The sequence below is a fragment of the Lampetra planeri genome, chromosome 10 (genome assembly GCF_965212315.1).
Source record: "Lampetra planeri chromosome 10, kcLamPlan1.2.h2, whole genome shotgun sequence".
In the NCBI taxonomy this organism is placed as follows: Eukaryota; Metazoa; Chordata; class Hyperoartia; order Petromyzontiformes; family Petromyzontidae; genus Lampetra; species Lampetra planeri.
The window spans coordinates 6,294,270-6,320,614 of NC_136116.1; the positions used below are offsets into that span (position 1 = coordinate 6,294,270).

The 26,345-nt window shown below is 48.2% G+C and overlaps 1 protein-coding gene across 2 annotated transcripts in view; it reads left to right on the forward strand.

Annotated features, from left to right (window-relative positions):
- The first annotated feature begins 1,333 nt into the window (after positions 1-1,333).
- The window catches only part of GLI2 (GLI family zinc finger 2), a 51,852-nt gene continuing 26,840 nt past the window's right edge, over positions 1,334-26,345 (forward strand). The window contains exons 1-3 of one of the 2 annotated variants that reach the window (XM_078598088.1): positions 1,334-1,525; positions 2,353-2,388; positions 17,786-17,891. In XM_078598088.1, coding sequence (XP_078454214.1) covers positions 1,423-1,525; positions 2,353-2,388; positions 17,786-17,891 — 245 coding nt within the window. In that variant the 5' untranslated portion in view covers positions 1,334-1,422. The remainder of the gene's footprint in view (positions 1,526-2,352; positions 2,389-17,785; positions 17,892-26,345) is intronic. The other variant, XM_078598090.1, reaches the window with a different exon arrangement.

Here is a 26,345-nt window from a genome sequence, read left to right on the forward strand (position 1 = left end):
GCAGGATCCTTAAAAGAAAAAACCGCAGGCACCATTCGCCCGCATTGAAAGGAGAGCGTTGGGGTTTCGGTGTGCAGTGATTGGCGGGGGAGTAAGGGGACAAGTGGAGGAGGGGAGGGGAGTAGGGAGAGTGCACGGTGCAGATTTCAAAATGTAACGGGCTTGGCTTCAAAACCCCCGGCGACAGCGTCTTTCTGAAATAACTCCCCTGGAATGGAAAGTCATGTAACATTAAATCTGCAAAAATGACTTAATAAGGAAACACATCTGTTCGCATGCATTAGGATTAAGGTAGTGAGTGGGATTGGGGCAGTTGTTAAAAAAAGCAATAATGAAGTGGTTATGGGCACAGAGCCACGTTTTCATGGCCTCATCGGGCGAACGCGCCTTTAACGTTCGTTTGCAGAGGTGGAAACTGCGCGTGGTCACGTGGCCCCCGAATGTTTGAATTTACTTTTTTTTTGGGACGACGTTTGGTGCCAGTGTTGTTTATTTCTGAGTTGAGTGGGTTTCTTTTTTTTAGCGCCGCGTCAGGCTGCGCTGCCACATGTAATGTTTTGATTTCGACGAGCTACGTCTTTGCTGTTTGTTTTGCATGTTCATTTTAAAACAAAACATTCCAAATCGCCAAAATTGTGGACCATTTTAAACATTTGAAAATAAATTGAGACGTCTGCAGGCGCGTAGATGTTTTTTTCTTTCCTGAATTAGTTTTTTCATCGGCTCTAAAATTTAAAGTTTTAGCTGCATTATAATTAGTAGGCACATGAGTGATATCAAAGTTGGTCCGGGCCTCATTCCTCTTCACAATCCCGCATTGACCAGCTCGGTCAAGTGTGGTAACAACACTCCTATGACTGGACATGGTGTGGCGAAGCCTTCCTACATTTATTAATTTGAGAATGTCTGAAAATAATTGTATTTAGCAGGCATATTTTGTATACGTAAACTAATGTACAGTTAATTGTTATTACAGTTACATTTGTTAACCAAAAATACGTCCGTTAAAAAAGGCTTATTGCCCTTGTTAAACATGTTTTCCACTTAAGGCCACAGTGTTATTGACAAATGCGTTTGAATTGTTGTTATCATTCAACCAGGGAGACGTGGAGGCCGTGCTCATAACCTCTCTGTGCTCTCTTGCCCTCCTCCACTACAGACGACGAGGCGCTGGGCGCAGGCTACGTGCGCGAGCGTCGCAATGCCCTCCCCACGCTGGCTCCCGGCGCTCCCGGCCCCAGCTCCTCCAGCTCCGGCACCGGCCAGGACGGCAACGGTGGCGGCGGCGGCGGCAGCGGCCGGACCCGCGAGGAGCCGGGCACGACCACGCATCGCGCCGCGGCGCCGGCCAAGCCCTCCGTGGGGCCACATTCGTCCTCCTCCACCTCGTCGCTGTCGTCCGAGTCGGCCCGGAGGTCCTCGATGGGACGGTCGGTCCCGGCGGCGGGCAGCCCGCACGCCGTGTACCGCCCGCCCGGGTACCCGCCTCCCGACCCGCGCGCGACCTGCCTCGACTCGCCCTACGGTGAGAGAGCGCTCGGCACCGCCGCTGGCACGCGAGGGGGTCCCAGGAGTGGACGGCGGTGTCCGCTGGGCCAGTCTCACGGGACGGCGGTGTCCGCTTCGCTGTCCGCAGAGTCCACACTCACCGGACTGATGCACAAATCGAAAATGGTTTTCCAGAATAGACCATACAACATGTAACTATGCAATGCCCGATTCACAAGTACAAAGGAGGCATCACGGCGATACACTCAGCTGCTCCTGACACGGTTGTCTTGCTTGACCACCTGCATGTGACATTGTAGTTGTTGCTCTGCATCGACATCAGAAGGAATGGGAATACATACAGCGTCAAGAATGCACGGCAGCTTAGCATCGGTCATCGGCGGTGATTATTTGATGAAACATGCCTGCCATTGTTGTACGTCAGTATACTTAATTTGTATGATTTGCTTCATTCCATGCTTGTGCTTCATCGTAATCATTAGCCGTAATAAATCCACTGCTAGATGAAGGAATCCCCATGCCGGCACCAATCCATCATGGTCTCATCCACAGTGGCTGACCTCTCTACTCCATGTCTGCAGTGGTCATCCTTCTCGGGTGATTTTCCCTCCTTTAGCTGCCATTCCATCACCAGGCTTGACGATCAGCCCTCATCTATTCGAATGACGTGTACTGCCCAACCTATTTTATATTTCGTAACATTTAACGCGACGTCTCAAATTTGTATGCGTAATACGACCCATGTGTTTTCCCTCGATATTGTTCAGTGTAATTCCCAGCAGGCATTGCTCCATGCTGCTTTGCAAACGTTTCAGCTTTTTGTTGCTTTTTTGTTGTTGTCAGGTTCCACGCATCTTTCTGATCTATATGTCCTCGCAGGTAACACACGCAACACTGAATGAAAAGCGTCCCTCGTCAAATAGCATTATAACATTTTTACCACATTACCTGAGCAAGTTTGAACTCTGCCTCTTGCCACCGCTAAGGGCAGAGATTGATCGGGTTGTTTACCGATGAGCGTTTCAAATCGGGGCTTTTGCCGCTCTGCCTTTACCAGGCCCGTGATACCTGGAAATAGAAAGTTTCCTGCAGATTTAAGTTGGGGAGGCGGGAAGGAACAGGGACAGCTGTGAGGTCATCAGGCGGGCTGCTGGCAGTTTCAGCTGTTTACAGCCTCGTGTTTAACAATAATAAGAGGCGGGGGGGGGGATACAAACCTCCAAAAGAGGACATGAGCAGAAAGGAAACAAACCCGCACTCTCTCGTGCCCCTCCTATTGACCGCGTCTAATAACATGACCCCATCCTGCCCTTTGGTGGGTGCCAAACTGAGTGTTTAGCTCTGCCAGCGTTGAAGGTCAGTGCGGCGTGATGTTGTCAGGCCTTGGGGAGGGGGGGGGGCCTTTTATAAAAGAAACTTGTGAGTGAAGCATCACCGCTCTTGACCCCTTACTTGGGCCGTTATGACTGTGCGTATGTTGTCTGTGTCTACGTGTGCATGTAAGTATGTGCAAGGGTGTGTCTGTCTATGCACGCATGTGTGTATATATTTCCGTACGTATATGTGTAACTCTTTGTCACTGCATGTATGTGCGTGTATATGTGTGTTTGTATGAAAGACGCAGGCACGAAAGGGGGCACAACACGGGGTTTTTGTTAACTTTATGACTTCGGAAATTGGGGCTGGTCGAAGGCTGGGAGCTCAAAGACGTGAGGCCAAGACCCCTGTGGGCAGACTCTGCTCTTTGTTTATCTCCACAATAAGTCCTTCGCGCAGATGGGTTTTATGGCAAATTTTCAAAAAGGCAACGCAAAGCAAAGTGCCGCGGCGCTCGCCCATTCTGACGTAGCGCCTCGCGCGCGGTATGCCAGCAGACGGCCGTGCGCTGCGTGCGTTTCTGATCTCAACACGCCGTATTTTTGTGCGACTTGTAAAGCCGCGGTCAGTGAATCAATTATTTATTTTGCAATCGGGGCGGCCGGCGAAAAAAGGGGCCGATTGAACTGAAAGGCGGCGCGTGCACGTGTGGCGGCAGCAGCGGCGGTGGCGGTTGGCGGCGCATCCTGGCTTGGCAAGATCGCGGTGCGGGGTTTTTTCAGGGGCTCGCCCCGCTGATGCGCTGCCTCAGCGGGGATAGCCTGGTAATTGGGGTTGGGGGCCATTTTTTGACAGATGCAGTCACGAACTCTGAACTCTGACCCGTACCTCTGAGGGAGAGGAGGGGGAGGTTGGGAAAGGGGAGTGTTGTTTTTTCTCATTCTCCCACCTCCCCACCCCCCCCCCCACTTCATCTTGAATTTGCGTCATATTCTGGCAGCACGCCGGAAAACCGCAAACAATTTGTTGCACACGAAGAGGAATTTTAACAGCTTGCACTTATCTCGTCTCGCCGTTGGTTGCTTTTGTTTTAATGGAAAGCGCCATGATGGTTCATGAGAAATATTCCAAATTGCTCGTTGTGCTATGTTTAGGAACGAAAACTTTGCGAGCTAAAAAAAAAGGAGCCTGCGGATTGTTACAAAAGCTAATGAAGACATTGTGGAGTCAATTGCCCCTGGGGAATGCTGGCTCGCCGTCGGTTTTGGTTTAAGGAGGCTTCGCGGTGTCACTTAGGCATGTCCTGCCCGTGAATTTTTCCAAATGCTAACACGCATAACAACACGCCTGCTCCAGGGAGTCCGCCAAATCAGATGAGCTAGGGTTTACTCGGCAAGCACTGGAGTGCGGAAAAAATATACAGCGGCATATTGAACAATGCCGCTGTACCGAAATGTACCGTTGAAGTCAAATTTTAATTTTTCATCGAAAGCCTTATAAATAGTGGTTCTGTTGAAATATATCGACTGGGCAGTGGGCGGCTGATTAACGTCGCTTTTTTTGCAACGATCGTTGCACGTCGAGCGCCGTGCTTGGACTGCCGTTCTGGCAAAGTCGACCCTCAGCTGCTGGCGCAACTCCGCGTTTAGCGGCGACGCGGAAACTGGATCTGGCCCCCGTAAAAGCGAGGCACTAAAAAAAGCCGCAAATGAAATACGCAGATTTGCAGAAAAGACGTTCTCGGGACAGGGGAGAACAAACGCCGTGGCCCTGCGCCAAGGGCAGAGTGCCGGTTTGTAAATCAGCCACAAACAATGTTCATCTCTGGCCAAATTTGGAATCTTGGCCTTAACGTGGCAAGGACCCTGCCGGGGTGCAGAATTGAGGAGCGGAGGAGGCTGGTGGGAGGAGCTTTTATAAAGAAATGCGGGATTGGTCGCGTGGGGGCAGGGCCGAGTCTAAACGAGAACACCCACGTTGAGGGCCCCGCCGCCGATCTGAGGCCAAAGTAAAAAACATGTGGGACAGGCTGGGGGGGGGGAGGGGGCCGCCTGGAAAGGGGGCGGCGGCAGGCACTGGGGTTACCGCCGCGAGCCGAGGCGCTCTCTTACTGGCGGCGGCGTGGTGGACGCGTAGCCGCACGGCCCCTCGTCTCCTGCGCTGTCCGCCCGGTTTGTCCCGTCCGCCGTCTGCCCATCCGCACCGTGTCACCCGGGCCGTGTCGCCCGAGACGGGGATTTAATTCTCACCGTTGCCGTGTGCTCTGGATCGCTGTGAGCTGAGGCTGCTGCTGCTGCTGCTGCCGCGTCTGTCGGTAAGTGGCTCCGATGAGGTGTATCGGCATTTAATCTCATCTGCTCATTTACAAGTGGTTTTTTTGCGGCAAAGGATGTGTAATTGGCACGATAAGCAAAGGGATTGATGCCAGAAAATGATAACATGAACACGGTGAAACATTAACGTGGCTAAAAATGTAGCATTGCTTGGTTTTGATCGGAATTTAAATCACTGCTTTTGAGTTATATGTTGGCATCTTTTAATTACTCATAATTAATCAAAATCTAACATGTCACGAAATGAATATTTTGTTCATCGTTGCCCGGATGTTTCACCTTTTTGTTCAAGTATGCAGAGCTGGCCTTTTTATTTCAAAACAACGTACAGTTTTTCAATGTAATTCCGAAAGAAAAATCCCAATTCACAAAAGCTCTTGTAAGACTTAAATGTAAGCGTCGACCTGAAGGGGATCTCTTCTTTGTTTTTGGCCAGAAGAAACTTTAAAAAATCCTGCTCCACTTTCGTAGCGCCAAACCAAACGGAGTGCGCACCACAAGGATGCATTCTTTCCCAGGATATTAAAGCAGAGGCTCAACAAAGGCCTCCTTGTCACCATACGTCTCTGCAGGTTTGCATTGTCACAACCGTGCCCTCAGAGGGAATCGCAAGAAATGCTGCTCTCTGTATTTGCAAAAGAAGGTATCAATTGGCAGGTTTATTGTGGCGTGCTGGCCTTTTATATAATTGTTGAAGAGTGGCTCTATTGCGTTTGCTTTATCACGCCCGCTTGCCAGTGCACACTGAGGACCTGAGGGGGGGGGGCAGTTTTTTTCTCCACCGCCAGCCATAAAAATTACCGAGTGACAAGTTTCAAACGACGTGAAGGCTGTCGCCAATTGAAGCACAAATAAACTACGGCCGGCCGCCACCGATCGCTAAAGGGATGGTCTGTCCGACCGCTGTTTGCTCAACTCCAGTGGCCCCCTTCACACGTGAGGACATTTCCTGCGAGCGCAAGGAGGGCTTAGACTTTCACTGTTGCGCGGCCTTGAGGTTGGGGCGATCACCGAGGGTTGCCCAGAGGTGTCCCCCCCCCCCTCACACGTTTGTGTCTCCGCCTCGTTTTAATGTTGTCCACCCTCTCGAATCTACCAAAGGTGAATCGATTCAACCCTCGCTGCGGGTTCACGTGGTGAAGAGAGTTGTTCTCATGTTCGTGGCTTTGGGGTTTGACGTGTGCCCCCTCTTGTCAGTTCCGAGAGGCAGGCAGGCAAGCGCAGGTGAAAGGCAACAGAGAGAAAGTGCAAGATACACTGTACGATAAGCCACAGACGTCTGTGCCAGACTGATTTGTCTGCGTTGTGAGAGAGATGAAGAGTGTGCCTGTGTCCCTATCAGCCCCATGGATTTGTACCGAGTTTCGTGTTGGTGGTGACAAATGTTTGTTATCCGGTGACTTGACAGTGGGGTTGGTGGAATGCATAGAGATTGAACCCATCATGTGTGAGACTTGAATGAGACGAGAGAGCAAAGAGGTTTGTAACCTGTAACCTTGCAATTATAGTGCACGTGCCTCGTTGCATGGTTCTCAACAGGCTCCCCCAATTTCCTCCCACATGGAAAAATATCCAGGGCATTGGCCCATTGCTACTTGATGGGGATTTCCAGTGTAAATAAAGACAATGATTACGTACTTTTAGGTTCTTTCGGTAAAGTCACGTAGGTATAATCACGTAGGTATAAAATAAAATTGACTTTGCCGAAAGAACCAAAGAGTATGGATTCCTGCAGTCACGAAAGCTTCGAATCACAATAATTACGGTAGTCGTCATCATCAGCCATGCTCTGTCCACTACTGACTGGACCCCCAGAGCCATTGCCATCCCTCTCAGTCTCGTGATGTAACGATGCATCCGGCTTCTGCACGCGAGAGCTCATTTCATCACTCCATGGACGTCCTCGTGAGCGCATTCTGTCCTTTTGCTGCCACTCCATTGTTAGTCTCGACCACCGGCCATCATCCCCACTAGTTACCTATCCTGCCCAAGCCCCTACTTATTTTTCTCAGCAGTCAATGAGATGTCTCGAATTGGCGCATGTTCTCTAATCAATATGTCCTTCTTTCTGTGTCTCAATTTTATTCCAACCGTGCATCTCTACGTGCCTCTTTGGACACTTTTCAGTTTTTGTTCTATTTGCCATGTCGGTTTCCATACTCCTGATCCAAATGGTGACAGGTAACGAAGAAAATAATGATAAATAAGAACATAGTTTATAACAATTATCCACATGCACAGGTACACTTACACACACGGTCTTAGCGCAAATTGACTGTTATCTGAATGTAATATGCACGTTACACGGCGGATTGTACACTGTGATGACGGGACAAAGCAGGTTAAAATACGAATCAGTGACGAGAGACGTAGCTAAATGGGTGACATCACAGCTATGAAGTGAGTCACTCAGCTCCGCGGCTTAGGCAACGTTGTCGTCGTTGTCTTCACTTCCGTACCGACGTGACGTCCCACCCGTAGCGTCGCGCTCCACCGAGAGCGGGCCACCAGCTTGCACGATGTCGCGCGGCGAGCGGATCGACCGAGCGACCGAGCGAGCGAGCGGTGGCATTGCCCGTCTTTTAACACCTTGCGAGCTCGCCTGCATCTCCGGCTCAGCCAAAACAAAAAAAAACCTTGCTCAGTGCCTGGTCGCCACAAGTTTCTCTGGCGGGTTGTTTATAAACGGTCTGGGTTTTCCCGGCGACTCTGGCACGCACGGCTCTGCACGTCCAGTCGCAAATGCACTCTCTCTGTGTCCACCCGGGAGAGGCCACTGTCTCTCCGTGTCCACCCGGGAGAGACCACTGTCGGCGTGGCGGACTCAGCGGCATGGCCACTGTGGGTGTCGTGAGCGTCCAGAAACCACAAGCGTGTTAAGGTACAGCTAAGAGTCGCCCAAAATGTTTTGGACAAAAATCATGGGTTTTTTTTGGGCCCGCGTTTTACAATGCTGATTATATGCTGATGACGGAAGTTTTTAAATACATAAACAGTCGCGCAATGAACAGTCCGCTCGGTGCTTGAGTCAGTAGCCAGTGGTTGCACAGATTTTATATAATTATAGTGCATTAGAATTCCCCATGTGTGACAAAGTTGGGCGCCAAGCTTTGGGGAACCTATGTGTAATTTAACCAATGACCACCAGGAACCAGTCACTGGTAGGATTCCCACAACTTCCACTGTGTGGCTGTTTGCCTGCATATACATCTATTAAGATATAAAGCGACCTCATTCAATCTCATGGAGAGATCTGTTAGCTAAAAAGGAGATTTCCATGTATCGTCATCGATGTCTGATCGTATTATCAAACACCGGGTTCCTTCGCATCTGTAATCTAACCATTAACCTCTGGGAACCATTTCCCAACTTCCCAGGCGTGTCAGTGTGGGTGTCCCAGTGTCAAATTGTGGTGCTCATGTAGAGGCCCAGCCCTGCTTGGCTTAGAGCGGGGACTGGAGATGCCACCGACGCGTGTTTGCTTTGCCATATTGACAAAGACCAAACATAACCGGTGTCCGTCCCTCTGTTAACGAGCATTTGCCCGCTTCATTCATCCAATTTTTTTTCTCCCCGAACGCTGTTGTGCCAGCCTTTTGGCAAGCTGATTAATGCCGTTGTGTCAACGGAGAGCACTTCACATGGACAAGCAGAGCACTCGTTTATGACTTTGGCAAACTAATAGTGGGGTGGGGGGGTGGGAGAAGTGTTTAAATAAAGCGCCAGGGCTTAGTGAGTTATTCAGATTAGAGGGGCATTTGCTGTAAAAACTCTTCAGACGTCTCATTGAAATCCCAAGCGGGGTTCAAAAACACAGCCATCTCATAAAAAGGACACTTTTTTCACCCCCGCCTTTTTCACGTTCCACAAACGCAGTTTTATATTTGAAACAATGCAAAGTTGCACGAGGAATGCACACGACATTTCCCCGTGCCAGCAATCCGCTTCTCGCAAAGCCTATTTAAAACAATTCTCATGTTGTTATAAGAAGGCTGCTGCTGGGTTTTTGTTTATTTGTTTTAAGCCCTCAGCGCCAGTAATGGTCATTGCAATTAACACGTGGCAGAAAGTCGTGTCAAACAGAATGATTCATCTTCGCCAGAGCAGGTGCTGGCTCCTTATTAAAGTCCATGCCCTGTTTTGGGAGCGTCACCGAGGAGTGACGGCGCTCGCCCACGTGGTCCAGTCTCTGGGTGGGCACCCCCCCCCCCGTACCCCCCCCCCCATCCCGACTGACCCCGGGACACGAGCAGCGGTGGCGGTGCTGGCACATTGGGGGCATGGGGTGGGGGCTCTAAGATATTATGTTTGGGGGGCGTCCCTTTCGATTGATACGTTCTCAAGTGAGATAACAGAAGGCATAGAGACGTGAGTTTTAGATGTCGTGCGATGAGACACATTTAGATAATGTTGAGGAATGTAGGTAAACAATACGGTGGTAGAGATGTAGACATCGGACAACGGTGCAGTTTGATGAGACAAGTGAGACACGGACTAGATACGAACGAGGGGTTAATCCACTTTCATCGTCAATTCGCTTTTTATGTTGATGTTAATTTGGATTTGAATTTGAGCAGAAAGTTGACTAAATATTTTTCATGCATTTGGTGGGGCCCCTTGAGCCTCTTGGGACCCCCAGTATGAGATGACTTTGGTAATGCTCCATGCTGCCACTGGACATGAGGCAGCCCCTGCTGTCTCAGTAAAGTCCTCGTTCGGACTCTCTGGTGCCCTCAGTGATCGCAAAGACACCCGCCGCGTAGCCTGCGTAGACCGTTGAGGCGAGTACTTTACTGGTAGCGACCGCCTTTCAAGGCTGGAGTGGCACGTGAGGGGGCCGTGGGTGTCCAGGACCACACGTGGCCACCTTTGTCGACATAGTACTGATTATGACACACCGTGCCAGGTACTCATTTTAAGGCCGAGTCAACTTTGAGGAGGCTCCTGATCGTTTCAGACATTTATCACCAACATTGGCTTTGAGCTGCAGTCGACCTGGGATCTCACCGGGTCTGGGACGCAGTGCGCCAACCACTGGGCCCACCGTTCCCCATACACACACTTGCGCGGGGTAAAGGGCTTCTTGATTTCACGGGCTCACCTGAAACAGCGAAGCTAATTACCCGGACCTAATGACCCAGCATGATGTTTGTGGAATCAAATGAAATTGATAATGTTGAAGCAGATGAGAGCAAATTGGTTTGCTGTGTGGTATATTTATTAAATTCGGGTCGCTTGTTGAAAATACTTCTGGTCTCAATTGGCTCTTACCCGGTAAAAAAAAGCCACCCTATCTTTATATCTTAGAAGATAAATCCCTCTTGCAGAAGAAACCTGGAGTCAACTATGAGGGGGGGAATACCCAAAATGCAATAGATTGAAGTGAAAACATGCACATCAGCAACTATGCATATTTGAAAATAAGCAATACAACTTCAACTTCAAAAAAATATAGAGTTAAATATTTCTACATTAAAAAAATAAAAAGCGAAAATACAATCTTAAATGAGAGAGTGAATACCGTGAGCAAGCACCTTTCCAAAAATGTTCACGTGCAAAATAAGCACGTTGATCAATTCAGTATCTACGTTGTCGCAGTTATCTTGGGGTGGAAATAACAACAAATCTATATATTCCAGAGCTACGTTAGTTGTACAGATACACTTAACTCCGCTATCTACCAAAACTAAATAACACATTACGTGACCAGTGTTTCTCAGCTGGTGTGCGTGCGTGCGCGTGCGTGCACGTGCGTGCGCGTGCGTGCGCGTGTGTTTGTGTTTGCATGGAGGGGGGGGATCTGACAAACGTTGTCAGCCGCTGTTGCGATGAAGAAGCGGTTACCGTGGTTTGTAAACTGCGGGCTTGTCGGAGAACGGTAATTGCTGTACTCAGGGGACGCTTGTGATAATCCTGGCAGATGTTGGGAGAACTGCTGGCGTTCACATTGCAATCTTCTGGTTGACATCCCCCCGAGTTCTTCCCTCACTGGTTGCCCCCACACCCCCCCCCCTCCCCCACCTCTGTACCTACCGACCATCCACCATCTTCCCCACACTCCCACTACTACCACCACCACCACTTCTTCTACTCCAGCCCCCCCAGTAACGCCATCTTCCCCACACTCCCACTACTACTGCCACCACCACCACCACTTCTACTCCAGCCCCCCCAGTAACGCCATCTTCCCCACACTCCCACTACTACCACCACCACTTCTACTCCAGCCCCCCCAGTAACGCCATCCGGCTCGTGGCATCCGGCGATTATGTAGCATGGCGCACATCGCGGAGACTCATTAAAATCCAGCGTTGAGACAATTAGACCATGAGAACAGTGAGAGCGAGGCTGTGCGTTTCTGCATCTCCCCCTGCAATTAAAGCCTCACGGCGATTAACGTCAAGATGGGGAAACGGGACGGGAAAAAAAAAATTCCCAAACCGCCAGTTCTCCACCGGCGGCTTGCAAACAAGATCAAAAGCATCGTTCCCCCACAGGAGAGAGAGAGAGATTCCGTGTTTTTTTTTGGCCGTGTTCGGAACATGAGAACAATAGAGATGCAGCGTTGGTGCCATAATTGGGTGGCCTGCGGTTGGATTTTTAACACGTAAGTGGATTGACTAACGGTTCACTTACTTAAACTGATGTGGCCCTCAGCTTCGCGACAAGAGATTGCAGCTGTTACCGTGGCTCTCCCAGCAGCGGAATTGTCCGGGGCTAATTAGCGCAATTAGTACATAGTATCTCAGTGGCTACCCATGACCAAATCATTCACCAGAAATTCGCCCGATTTTAATCAGATCTCAGAAGCTAAGCAGAATTTTTGAGTCAGATTTGTGCTTTGGTGAGTGACCACCATACATTAAACAGGTCGTGTTTTTGTGAGCCTATATGTTTACCGATTAGGAGTTGGTTCATCGTTGTTGTAGTAAGGTCACGTAACCCCCACAACTCACAGAAGCATGGGGAGGCCCTTATCCAGAATTACATTGATTAAAGGATACAGTCACGTGCTTTCCAGCGATCAACATGTTGATAGAAATATCAAGAGAGAGAGAAGAACGTTTCAGCGATGAGGTGGCACTGCGTGTGGGTAAGCCAGCAGCGCCGATCGCCACCCATTCATTAACAGTTTTGTTTTCCTTATGAGGCCACTTCCCGTGAGCACGAGGTTGGGTTTCCGATGCGAGGCCCTGCGGCCGACATGCCGACCCCCAGCGCTGCTGTAGTTTTTTTTCGTATTTTTGTTAAAACACGCAGCATGTTTTGTGTTCCCGCACGCATCTGTGGGCGGCTGCTCTTGGGCCACGAGCGACCGTGACAACTTCATCCGTTGAATTTAAGCCGAATCGAGCAGTCCACGCGTATATACTGCCCTGTGAGCTCTTGAAGTCGTCAATGATGGATTACAAACAAAAATATCTCCTGAAAAGAAACATTTAATAATGATCGAGTACGGTAATATTACACACACACATACGTACAACCCTTTTGTCGATGAGGTTTTTCCCCACGCCCTGTGGGGGTCATGAGGGTCACATGACCGTTCCTCGCCAGGTTGGTCTTTGCAAGCAGCGGAGCGTGGACGCAGGAGCATAGAAGTACAGTACAGCAACGGAATTGACAGCATTGGCCTCTGCTGCCCATAATCTAGCTCCTCAGCACCCTTACAACGCCTGTGTTTGTATGCATGGTGGCGGCCCGTCCAAGCGCTTAACCATGCTGGGTCCTGCTTAGCATCCGAGATCTGCACGAGATCGGCCAAATGCCGGGCGATTTGGTCACTGGCAGTGATGCTGCTGCAGCACACAGCCTAATTTCTCTCCCTAATCACGGGGGCTTTGAGGCAAAAATCAGACCTCCCATTCATCACCGCCCTGTCAGCGCAGGCTTTGCTTGTTCTGCACCGCTTTTGTGGTTTCTCCGAGGATGTTGAAATTTTGGTTGTACTTTTTTCTCCTTCTTTGACCTTTTAAAGAAATGTTTGAGAAAATAGCTGCAATGCCTCGCATCGAATTTGCGTGGTGGGGGGAGCGGCAGGGGGGGGGGGCGAAGGCGCGCAGGGCAGACGCCCCCCCCCCCCCGCAGACGGCCCTAACGTTATTGCTTCTCATCACCAGCAGCTTTCAGGAAGCAATTCGACAGCCATTGTTTGGACAGGACCACGCAGGGCCTTCTCCGAGGCCGTTTCCTGTGCTCTGATCACGATTACTTGAGGGGGGGGGGAGGGGGGGAAGGAGACCATGGACAGTGGGAAGCAGAGGAAGCTTCACTGAAGCTGTAAAAAAAATAAGGTGAATGAAATAAACCTCGGGGAGGAACCAAAAAAATTGCCTCCGCGGATGTTTTTTTGAGAGCAAATTGCAGGAAAATATCTGCTGTGGAAAAAGTAAAAACATACAAACCAATGATGTTTATTATATAACCTGGGTGCAATGTTGGATTTATAGTTAATTTACAAATATACACTTTACTTCCTAGCGCTGCCGGTCTTGTGCCGAAACACGAATAGCAATGGCGGTTTAAACGTGAACAAGGATAGAAAGGAAAATGTTTGGCATATTTCAGGTTGATGTTTGGCACATTTCAGGTTGATTTTTGCGAATGCCATGGTTCTGCCGAACGTCCTGAATTTGGAAGCAGTGTGGCTCTTTAAACAACGCGGAATGTTTCATCAATGAGCGATGGCTTCCTCCTGTTTGTTCAACGTTTGGAATAATGTCAACATTGTCAATCCTGCCTCGATCGCCAACGATTAATAATCATGACCAAAAGGCTAATTAGGGGGCCTGTAACCAAACTAGTTGTGCGCCTCTTTAGCTGACATTTAGTGGCTACTGACACTTCAAGGGGTTGTGGGAAGACGGAGAAGAAAAGGCCGACTAATGTAATGGAATGTTGGCCATATAGGGCAGGGGTTGGCTGAAATGAGCCGACGATGGAGAGAGAGAGAGAGCCACCGACACACAGCTGCAGGAAGTGCCAATACAGCTGCCGGCTGGCTCGTCGCCCGAGGGCACAGCCAATGTGAGCACCTATCCTGAACTTCACAGCCATTTCTGTGCACGCACCTATGACCCCTCCCCCCCCACCCTCCCACAGCCACCCCCACCCTCTATCACATGCACCACCCACGCCTTCGCCAACCTCCTACCCCCCCCTTTGCCTGGCGCTTTATGGCAGCAGGCGAAGCCCTCTCGGTCAGGGGCAGTCATGAACCCAGTCACATGAGAAAACAATTACGGGGACCCTGGGACTGCTTTATTTAACTTTGTTATTTATTTATATATTCGGCTGAATTAATGGGGTGCTGTTGCTCACCCTGGGCCCAGAGGACAAGCCCCCCCCCCACCAATAAAACCTTCTATCTGTCCTCCTCACAGCCGGGTCACAAATGCTCATTTACAAGGGCTTTGCTCACTCAATTGGTTAATTATTGCCAGTGCCGCTGCTTTGTACCTTGAGTAGCCAGGCAGGGCAGTTGTGCTCACAGGAGTTTGAGGTCGGAATTTCCTTCCTTTGAATTCCTATTTAACGCCCGCACCCTGCTAATGTAAGTATCGTCATGTTGCCTTATTACATAAGGTGGGCGCATTGATAAACACTGAGCTCTCGTGAGTCTGAGTGTTGTTCCCCCTCTTGTGGTGGCCGATCTTGGCCAGATCCTTCTATCCTCCCATCATCCCGGCCTATAATTACAAAGGACACTTGAATGGATCTCAGAGGTCGGCTCCTGCTCCTCCTCCCTTACACTCGGGGGTGGCACTTCGCTCTGAGCGTTCCCAACTGACACTTCACCTCGTGACTACAGTGGCACAGTCGGAATAAAGCTGGGGAAAGCAACAAATAAACAACAATTATGAAAAATCATGCATGCGCGTAGATTCCGTAATGTTTTTCAACATGCGTTTGTCTTTGTGAGTATTTATTTTTGCAGTATCGAAGCTGGTTGGGTAGCCGTCAGGGTGAAATGCGTTTGCATATTTGAAAATTGTCCTATTTATCCTGATTTATGTCTCCGTGCTTTTCGGGCAGCGCTTTTATCAATTTGGCCATTTTTCAAGAAGTTAAGTCCGTGAAACCAGCACACCCTTGTACTGCAGATTCATTCACGTTCGCTCATCGTTACGGGAGTTGTACTTGCCCCTCGGTAGTTCCAGACGGATGGGCGTACGGGTGGACATGCATCGCTAATGCATTAACGTTTTTAACTGTAGCTGGAAAGCACTGACAATGAACCAAAATTATCTCACTGATCCGGTTCATGATCAGTAACGTAGCTTCGCACGAGCCAGCTTTGCGGCGTGTGAGCACGAAAGAGTGCTCGCACCGCCCGCCCGTGAGAACACGTTAGCCCGGATAGCGAGAGAGTAAACGAGCGGGACCCCGCTTGTGGGTACATTCACGAGCACCATCTGTGCGCCCACATGCCCTTGAGCAGCTAAGCCCACGGGACCCGCAGGGCGGGCGTGAGAGTCTCGCTCGGGGTCCTTCGCAAGCACCGCACGGACGAGGTACGGTAGACGAACCCGATTAGAAAACGGAGTAAAGACGTGTGACAATCTTATTGCGGCACGGCACACTCAATATTTGCGGGCTTTGGAGCGCCCCGTGGTTTCCACGTTGTTGCTGCTGCTTTGTGATAGGGGTGCCTGGCCAGGTGCAAGTCTGACGGGGGAAATGTGTGTGAATCGTTCACACATTTGTCAAATATTCCTGGATTGCATTTTCAGCCCAACTCGCGGTAAATGAACTTCATATTTTCGAAATGGAGTGCCATATGTGCGGTATGTCTTTCATTAACACCTTTCACAAATGCAGTATTATTTTATTGTTTTTTAATTGCATGCCAGGAGTGCTGCATAAAATATCACAAAAATAAATGCCAACCATTCTCAATTTTCCACTGGATGAAGGCTTCGCCATGCCATATAGATCATTGGGATTTTTTGTACATACTTCACCACGCACTGATCAGCGCGTGGTGAAGTAGTGGGGACGAGGGGGTAGGGGTGGCTATGACTGCTGATATCTCTTGCCACTCACGTTTGCCCTGGCCAGGAATTGAACTCGGGTAATTCGGTCCATAGCGCTGTCCACTAACCACTGTACCACTGCTCCACCAACAGTTATATATGCCGATGGAATTTCACCCCAAAGCACCCAACAGAAAACAACTCCAGAATCATCTGATTAGACGAGCTGCTCAGCGAGTCAGTGACCTGCTCCGCTGGTAGGCGATCTTTATCTGCGTAGGAAATTAAGTTTCACTGTCACGGGCAAATTCTTTATGTATATCTCTCAGAACTGGGTATGGCTGAACTCGGTGCATGTATGCAGTTTTAGGAAGAATTTGTTGTTGTGTGGTGGAGTCCAACGGTCTTGATGTGGGCCTCGGTGCAGGGGCACATTCACACTTTGGAAGGTGGGGGGGGGATTCCACGAGTGATTGGTTCCCTGTTGTTATTGTTCAGATTACAGATAGTGTCCATGAAGTTCACCCCCGATGTTATCGCAGACGAGAGGAGTTCTAATGCACTATAATTATGTAAAATCTATGTACCTACTGTCTACTAACCTATTTGTGTGCTTGAGACATCGGCATAATTAGCATTGATGTCGCCTTGTTGAAGGGATAAATATGTATGTTTATGGGAAAAATATGTCCGAGATTTGTGTACGTTAAACGGGCATCTCTAAGCCACGTGCAAAAACGTCAGGGGTGTCTGGACGCTGACGACACCCACGTTGGCTGAAGGCCCTCCTGCCTCTCTGCCAGGGGAGCCTCCAGGCACCCTGTCTGCTGCAGACCGATTGATCGTGGGGCCGTGTGCGTGTGTCTGTGTGTCTCTGTGAGCATTAAATGTGATGAATGTGACTTGGGACATGAGATAGGGCAGCTGTGTGGCCCATGCACGAGAGTGAAACGTAAAACTTTACACAAACAAATAATGAACGCAACCCCTCACAAGGTGGCAGAGAGATTTAGCGGTTGCAAAGTGCTTGTATTGTAGACGGGTTTTTTTTGTTATAACAAGGCATCACTCTTCTTGTTTTAATTATGGTGTGATTTTGAGTCACGATGTAATGTCGTGAATGATTTAAAGAGAGAAGAAACACAATTATTATTTGTTCATAGATAGGGGAGTGAGGATATGGGAGGGGGGACCAATCAACCGCTGGGAGAGATGTTAAAAGCTAGGGTTCAATATTGAACGCGACTCTCACTCACTGCCCAAACCTGTAGACGACGCACATGTTGGGAGTTTGCTGCGGAATGTTCATTTTCATAGCACTGTGGGGGGGGGGGGGAGTTATTTCTTGGTGACCTTTTGCACCTCTTTTCACCCCCACCATTCACTTTGCAGACCAACCACTGAAGCGCCACTTGTGTAACTAATTTTAGGGAACGGTGGGGCACAGCTCGGAGGGAGGGAGGGTCGATGGCGGAGGTAGGAGCCGTGGAGGAGGAGAAGGCCGATGGGGTTAAAGCAATGTGACACATTGAACGCCCTCCCTACCACCCACCTCCCCCCCCCCTCCCCATACTTGCACTGCTCTCAACTTTAGCTGCTCGGACTGACGAGGTGCGATGATGTGTGTGTGCGTTCCCACCACCACGGCAGGCCCTCACCCGCTGCTGCATGCGCTGCACGCCCCCATCCCCATCAACAGCCGCCACCAGGAGGGCCGCTACTTCTACGAGCCTCCCCCCCTACACCCGCTGCATGGGTAAGATGCGCGGCCGAGCCTCGGCCGCTTGCCCGCTTGCGACACTCTGTGACCACTCGGGGTTGCCACCTCTTGGATACGTAATCAACTGGGGCGTGTCATCAAAAGACGAATATATCTCAAGTACCGGATGCGGGGAGGAGAACCACATGTACGTGCATTGTGCTGAGTAGTGTAGTGTTATGTGGTTGACCTTAACTGTGGACTTTTAATATCTTGGGTAGACTTGTACAATTTTCCAGGGCAGCTGCCTCAAAAAAAGGATGTTCCTGGTAAAACCAGGATAGGTGGCAACTATGTCTGCAGCACGCACACGCAACCTTTTTCATATAAATACCGCCACGGGGAGGGGAATGCAAGACGATGACAAAGAGAAAAACATGTTCTTGTTGGGGTCATCTTGGCTTGCCCGTTCTGCAGGTGGGTTTGTCGTCAGTTGCTACGTTTCGAGTGCTGTCCAAGTGCGAGTTCGTATTGATAACCTAAAAATAATGTACAACCCCCAAGTAAACTCACTGCTACATGAAGGCATGTAGCAGTGAAATGGTCAGTGCAGGACTGGTTCAGATATTAATCGTGACTGATGTTAACCATGGCCTGGAGTTTAAGTCAGGTTGCCAGGTTCATAGCGCAGTGTGCTTAACCAACTATTAGGCAGCCGCACCACGACTATTGCACATTAGAATTATTCATCGTATAAACCTCTACGCGTGTTTATTTTGAGTTCATGATTCTGCTTTGTGTAGTATCTCCCTGCATGTTCCTGTAGATCCACGGCAATGGACATTCTGAGGCTATTCAGTGTCTCTATGCTTATGGATAGAAGGCATTTTGATTGGTTGGCTCCGAGCACAAGCTTAAGCTTCATGTCGTGGAGACACATAGCCGCCTTTCGTGAAGTTTATTCTACTTCTTGGTTCTTTCTTTAAAGTCACGTAGATAGACCGCTTGTTTTGCGATCGAAACGTCGTGGGTTTTTTGCTTTTATTATTTTCAATTTATAATTTTTATTTTTTTATTTTTTTTTCTATCTACATGACTTTACTGAAAGAACCAAACATATGAATTCCTGCAGTCACGAAAGTTTTAAGTAAAATTAATTTTACTTATATATACATGGATATATTATTCGAAATATTAAAAGCTATTGTCTTTTAGACACGTAGCTTGGGTCTGACCTCAACTGTCCAACGCTGGGTTTAAAGTTTAACTAATAAGAAAAGAAAGACTTTGAAGTCGCAATGCGGTGCACCGCCAAAGCATTGTGGTGACCTCAATTCACTGACATTCAAATGTTATGGTAGTGTCATTGCAGTGACATCACAAAAGTGCTATAATTGGACATCCAGCTGTAACTTAAAGCAGTATTCCTCATCAAAGCTTCAAACTCTGTGTTGGACAGCCTGCAAAACACAGTCCTTCTTGGTCCTTATCGACAAGATAAGAGCTGTTTATCCACAAGATAATAAATATTAGTTTTTTGGGGTTGAATCTTCCTTAAAATGGCTTAAGGAGTGCTCTTGCCAAAAACATCTGATAACCCAGATTTGTTTAACGTCTGTGGCTCTGCTGATGAGACCCAGAAGGTTGAAACCAGAGCAGGATTTGCTAGCTTGGAACAAAATGCTGCTTGATAAAATTGGTCTGGAAAGCCAATAGGCCTGTGAACTAAACAATATTATATATAGATGTGTGGAGACATTGAAAGGGGCAACTGTTTCTCTTTTGCTCTCAATGTGAATTTGGCTTTGTAGCCCCGGATCAACCACGCCAGTATCAGTCTGACGACGGGACAGGAGGGGCAGTGTGGCTGTGGGAAGAGCTGCACGACAACCCCGCAGAGGAGCGGTCTTTGGCTGCGTCTCTTGACCACGTCCAGGGACTCGGGATCCAAATTCTCCCTCCGGGGTCACGGACTTGTGTGAGCATAAGCAGACGTGCTATTGACAAGCTATTCTACGCAGCAGTCCTACACTCTGTTAACATCTTCCTTCCCCATCCATTAGTGTCAGCTCATGGGGAAACCATGATTCATTATCAGAGTGAACGTGTTTAAATCGACAAGGGGGAAAAAAAAAATGCAGTGATGTTTTTTTTGTAGTCTGTTATGTATACGCTTCCAAACCCGACAGCTCTGTGTCAAATCACTGCTGTATATCAAGGCCTCCCCCACGCCATGTCAGTCATTGGAGTTGTTTGACCATACTTCACCAGACTGGTCAGTGCAGGTTGGTGAAGGGGGCTCAGAAACAGGCTTGGATATCGCTTGCCAATGACGTTGGCCGTGACCGGGAGTCAAACTCGGGTGGTTTATAGCGCAGTGCACAAACCGCTGCACCACCACAGGATAGTGGTCTGTCTGTGAGGGTGGTATTTGTTCACCAGTTGAGTGTTCGTTGCTCTAATGGGAAACAGAGTAGGTAACTGCGGAAAATTGTCTGTAGCCACGCAGTGAAAGCTTAAGGTCTGGATAGAAACTAAGAGCTAATCGTTTAATCGAGGCCAGGAGAGTGCATAGAGATAAGCTGAGACATTGAAGAAAGTGTAACAACAACAAAAAACGTCAGTGTCTATTTACTCAATAGGAAAATGTCAATCGGAGTCAGGATATAAAGTAATAGCAACTACGAGAGGTGTAACGATGCAGACCTTTGGATGAATTGTCATGAATCGCGGTCCTCAACAGGAGTTGAAACCGATGTTTTGTTTTGCATCGCGGTGAAAATTGCGGCCACTCGTGGCTGCAGGTGTCGCACAAACCCATTACCAACACAACGTTTACAAATAAAAAACGACGCTCCTGATGGACATATCGTGAACTTAAGAATTGATATTCATCGATGAATATGTGCATCATTACGTGTTCAATAGCTAATGGCATGTAAGCAAGAGTTACGCGTTATAAACATACTGTCCGCTTTTGGATAGACTATCGCCAACAATCAGCGGTTAAAGTTACACGATTGTCTTAGCAATGTCAATCTTTCTTTTTTAATATAAAAAAATGCACAAATCGCAGGAGTAAACGTTGGGGTAAAAAAAAAGGGGGAAAAATTAGGCCCGTAAAATGAATTGTTTACTCGTTACAAGCAAGTGGTGGCCGTATGTATCATTTTGTTTTAGTTGTCGGTTTTTCACCAGAGCCCGTTCGTTATCAGCGCCTGAGATCTGCTCTTAAGATCTGCTCCTTCCCGTTTGCACCATTACTCGCATTCCTCCCGCCAAGTGGCCGTGCTGGTGACCCCTGCCGGGGCCCACTGTGAGCGTTTACGTAATGACGCCGCCGCCGCCTCCTCAGCCGGCCTGGGAAGATGGCCACAAAAGAAAAGCGGCGGAGATCTTTTGGCGAGTGGTAAAAACAACAAGAAAATATATAACGCAAATCTTTAAATAGTTGAGGCTGAGCAAAAGAGAAACAACTTGGGAGGGAAAAAAAAAATCCGACGAAAATTTGTGATTTTTAGGTTGAAAACCGAGGAAGCCGTGCCTGAAGCTGTTTATTTTTGGGGTGCATTGTGGGGTTGTCCTGCAAATGCCGGTGGTATTGCTAACAGAGGGTGCGTAGAATAAGCTGCGCGCGGTAAGTCTGATCATTTTGTTAGCAAGGACAAAAAAACACTTCCTGGAGCACTTGAAGTTATGTTTTTTTTTATGAAAGTACAAGCGAATGAAATAATACAAAGATTAAAACAAGTTGCATATTAATAATATAACGTAAAGGTGCCGCTCTGCAATTACTTGCTGACGCTGCTGCTGACAGCCACTGTGGGAGCTCTTGAGAGCCCTCCCTTGTGAGGATTTTAGTTTGCTCATCACACACTGGCCAGACATCTTGGGAGACGTTGGAGTTACCTACAGTTTAGTTGAAATAACATCGACTGTATCGCGCACAAACGCTTTCTCACTCTCACAATCTGTCGGGCAGTTGAAATACAGTTGCTTTTGAAAGTGGCCGCACCCAATGAGAAATCGCGCGTTACTGATACTGTGGTAAATTACCTCGTGAGGTTGATCGACTGCGTGCAGCAAACCCCATCCCCGCCGACACCGTCGCTGCCTCACTGCATCCCCGTGACATGGTTTACTCACGAGTCATAAGCAGTGCGTGGCTGCGTTGTCAGGCCGTGATGGAGAAACATAAAGAGGAAGGGGAAAAGAAAGCCCACGCGTGTGATGACCCCCCCGCTGAAGCGTGCACGAGTCCCACGTTCTCACCAGCTCGTGAGAACTGCTTGTCCGATGAATGGTGCCGTTCACCGTGACTCGCCAAGCTGCGCGATTAGCCGATACAGCATGGCACCGTTACCGATTCACGCTCCATTAAACGTGTCCCTTATTCTTCCACTGCTGAAAACCATTGCGTTAACTCACGGAGGTGATGAGCGGTGACTCGACCATCCTTCCGTTGAATCCTTGCGGTCAAAATTCTCAGGATGTTTTGCACAATAAGTAAAAACTTGACTCTATTCTTAAAGGAAAAAAGACAGAAGCCAAGTAAGTTTTTTTGCACAGCATACGGTATTAGGCCTGTTCAGTGGCCGAACACCGTTTGCGCACTGCCAGTGATATTCTACTTTTCAGGATCGTCAATATTTTTTTGACGGCAACACAATGTTGGTTACCTCTGATTCAACTTCCTGTTATTTGATGATCATCAAAATGCCATGGTTTAGTGGCCGAAGATGCTTCATCAAAACGATTTGGTGGAATTAGTTAAAATTAATCCTTAGGAGGTGGCCGGGTGTCTCGGAGATCTGAGAGACTGAGCGAGCATGACTGCGATATTGCATCCCTCCGAGTCCGGGTTTCAGTCTGTCGCATGAAACTTGGTTTTCAAGCATAGTGCAACTATATTCTTGGTTGTTTCGGTAAAGTCACGTAGAAGGGAAATAATAAAATAATAAAAATTAAACAGTCAAATAATTCTCACCACGTTTCGGCCACAACGTCCTAATGACGCTGTCTTTTCGACAGACCTGATCTTCACCTGAGGACGGCTGCTTGCGTTGTGGCCGAAACGTCGTGAGAATTTAATAGTAAAAATTGTATTATTTAATTATTTCCCTTCTACGTGACTTTACTGAAAGAACCAAGAATATGAATCCATAGTGCAATTGTTGGTCTCAGCCAGGTCACTAATGACTCTCTACACACCCCCCATCCCCACAATATTAAATTTGCCTAGTCGCTTAATTTGAGAAGATTTCAGCTTTGAGAATTACACATTTCAGGGTTGATGGATATGCTATGAACATCTCTTTAAGTAGAAAATGCAATACATTTGTTAATGACATGGCCTTAACGTGAAAAATAGAAACAGGTGATGTTATAGAAATGGCCTTTGTTCATAGCACATATGCCAGAGAAGTAGGGTGGATAAGAATGGGAGACTGCCTATTATGCCATGGGACCTTTTTACATCAAGAATTCCTGATTTACAGTTTTTTTTTTTTTACAAAATCCACTTGATAAATGCTGGACACGTGGAAAAGTGCATTGTCCATAGTGTGGCTGAGAGGTCACTTGACGGGATCCCTGAAGTAGTTTTGTGGCTCTTCTGTGCCTGCGAGTGCTCTGAATAGGCACTTCTTCATCTCATTACATAGCGCTGGAGAGCACAATGGGAATAAAATTGGGAAAGAGACAATCTTTGATTCTCATTGACGTAGCTATTGGGCCCTTGGCAGCCTCTTTCAGACACTCGACTGAGATCACAGAGTCACAGAGGGCGCTGAGGACCGCGCTGCGACAGGATAGAGCCATCCGGCGGGAGTGCGGGAGAGATGTCAGTGCCGTGTGACAGAAGGGACACAGCTGTCTCGCACTGGGCACCCGGCCTGATGGTTCGCTTTCCCACACGGCCCCACTGCTCGCCGTGATCATTCCGACACGTGTGGGGGGCAGAGCAGGTGGGGGGGGGAGGGTGTTACTGGGTTAGGGGGTGGGGAGGGGGCAGAAGGGGATCTGAGAACGGAGTTTTCATGGGGTTGGCAGGGGAGAGGGAAGGGTCAACTTGGGGGCTTGGAATGGAATTTGGAAGCTGTTAAGTCACAACATGGCCTGGGATGTGAGGCAGATGAATTAGGCCCTCCCTCCTAGTCAAGGTTCTGTCTCCGAGTCAGGCACTTTCTTAAGTTAACGTTGTGTGAATCGCTCGTTCACCACCGCTGATGAAATCCGCGATGCTGTTCCCACAGCGCAGTGAGACGGAATGCGTCGCTGATAATTTTTCCACCCGCGCACGTGAAGCAGAATTCGTTTTGAAGACGCTGACTTGCGGATGAGACTTAGCATTACGCACAAAGCATAGTGGTTTATTTAATGTTCAGTGTCAGCTTGCCTGTGACCAAATCTCCCGTAATGTACCCGATATAAGATTTCAGAAAGCTAAGCAGGTGTTGAGCCCGAATAGTGCTTGGATGGGTGACCACCATGCATAAAATAGGTGCTATAGGTTGCTACATGGCTGTGTGGTGGACAGCAGAGGATGGTGCATCAAATTGTGTTGATGTATTCCACAGTACTTCTGTTCTGCCACGTCTATGCCCTCTCTCATGCAGCAACCCACACTGACCAGCGTGATGACATGTGACCGAGTAGCCGCCGTGATCCGCACAACGCTGGAAGGCCCTCAATCAGCAGTGGATTGGAAAGGGTCTGTACATGTCGTGGGATCCCTCTCTTAACCCGTCACTCTTCTTGTGATGCTCCTCCTGCTGTCTTGAGCATGCCAAGAGCTTTGATATGCAGCTTGGCATGGATTTAGCTGTTGCTAGCTTCTCATTGATGTGGTGTTAAAATCACAAGCCCCTTCTTACCGCAGGGCTTGCTTAAAGCAGCTTAAATGGGGTAATTGTTTTATAGTCCTGCCCTGTAGAGTTGCTAAGGTGTTTAGTATTTAATATTAACAAAAAAAAAAATCGGCTTTCGAAGGATTATTCACATTTGAAAACCATTAACTTCTGTGTTAATATTCGATATACAGGAAAAAAAATTGTATAAGGTAGTAAAATGTCCACATTTGATGCCTAATGTACAAATTTATTAAAAATCGTGCATATATACAGTACTGCATATATATGTTCATAAACATTTATTTTTATTTTAGCCAGAGGTAACCAAATGTCTCACAAGTCCAAATGGTGAGCTGGTGTCTATGAGATCCTGGGTTCGAATCCAGGCAGCATTTTATGATTAAGCCAGCTTCTGAAGTGTAGCAAGTTGACGTTTTCACCCGGGTAATCAATTGCTGCGTAGAAAAAACCCCAATATGGGACCTTTCATGCCAGTATCAAAACATAAGAATAGGTTTTACCCTTTCTGGCAATAAAACAGGTGTTAAGATGTTTAAACACCAAACAGAAACCTTTTGTTGCAAGGAATTCTGCCTGCATTAACCACACGTACTTGTGGTGAGCATGCAAACAAAACACATGCTCTGATAATTATATATTGGCATTGTATTTGAAACTGATTGGTCCAGAGACAGCTTCCTTTAGAGCCTCGTCTGAAAGTGTTCGGGTAAAATCTATTCTTAAAAAAAATACGATGTGTGCTTAATTTGGTTAAATGCCAGCTCTGAGTTATATAAAATGTCGGTTCGTAATACGACGAACACTGCTCTAACATTGCAAAACGTTTCGAAAAGGTCGCTTCAAGCGATGTCCGAAGTAGGCGCGATTGGCTCACGGTGACGACGTCATCTCGCTCTATTTAAGAACGCAAGCAGGTGGATTGCTTCACTGTTCTTGCAAATCGCCCGATGATGCTGGATGCAATTACTTGCGAAACGTTGTACTCAAATTGTAAATGTGGTGCGTTTACTCTCCAACACACTGGTGGGCTGCAGTAGTAACTAATTGGCACGTTTTTGCTTACGTGACAAACCTTATTGGTTGTGTCGGGTGGTGGAGGGTTACGACACGTTTATATTTACCCAAGAACCTTTATTATGAATAGCCCTGTGATGTCTGCTTTTGGGGAGCACGCTCTAACTCGAACTGTTGCGCTGCTGTGCGAGCGATCTGAATCGATATTTCCAAGCGTGGAAAAACAAAACAAAGGAAGACAAAATATTTGTATTAACTTTGTTGGTCTCCAGTTGTGTGTGTTGCCTCCCTGAAGCCGCAACGATTTCCTTAAGGAGGTTCAGTTGGAGCCAGAGCACACTGGAGTTAGGACACGAGGCGTCGCTTCATGCTCCACAGAAAACACTTCGCTGAGCCTGTGTGGCTTTCTCTGTTACTGATGCCTTATGTTAATGGCTATCTAAGATGGGCACTGGTGGGCCAGTGATGCCCCAGGAACAGCACTAGGATCTGGGTCCATGTGCCAATGGTCAATCAATGAACCATGAGGTTCAATGGGCTCAATCCGCCCCCTCCCCCCCCCCCCACTCCTTTTCTGAGTTTATCATCTTCATCGGTCATGATCTATCTACTGCTGGATGAAGGC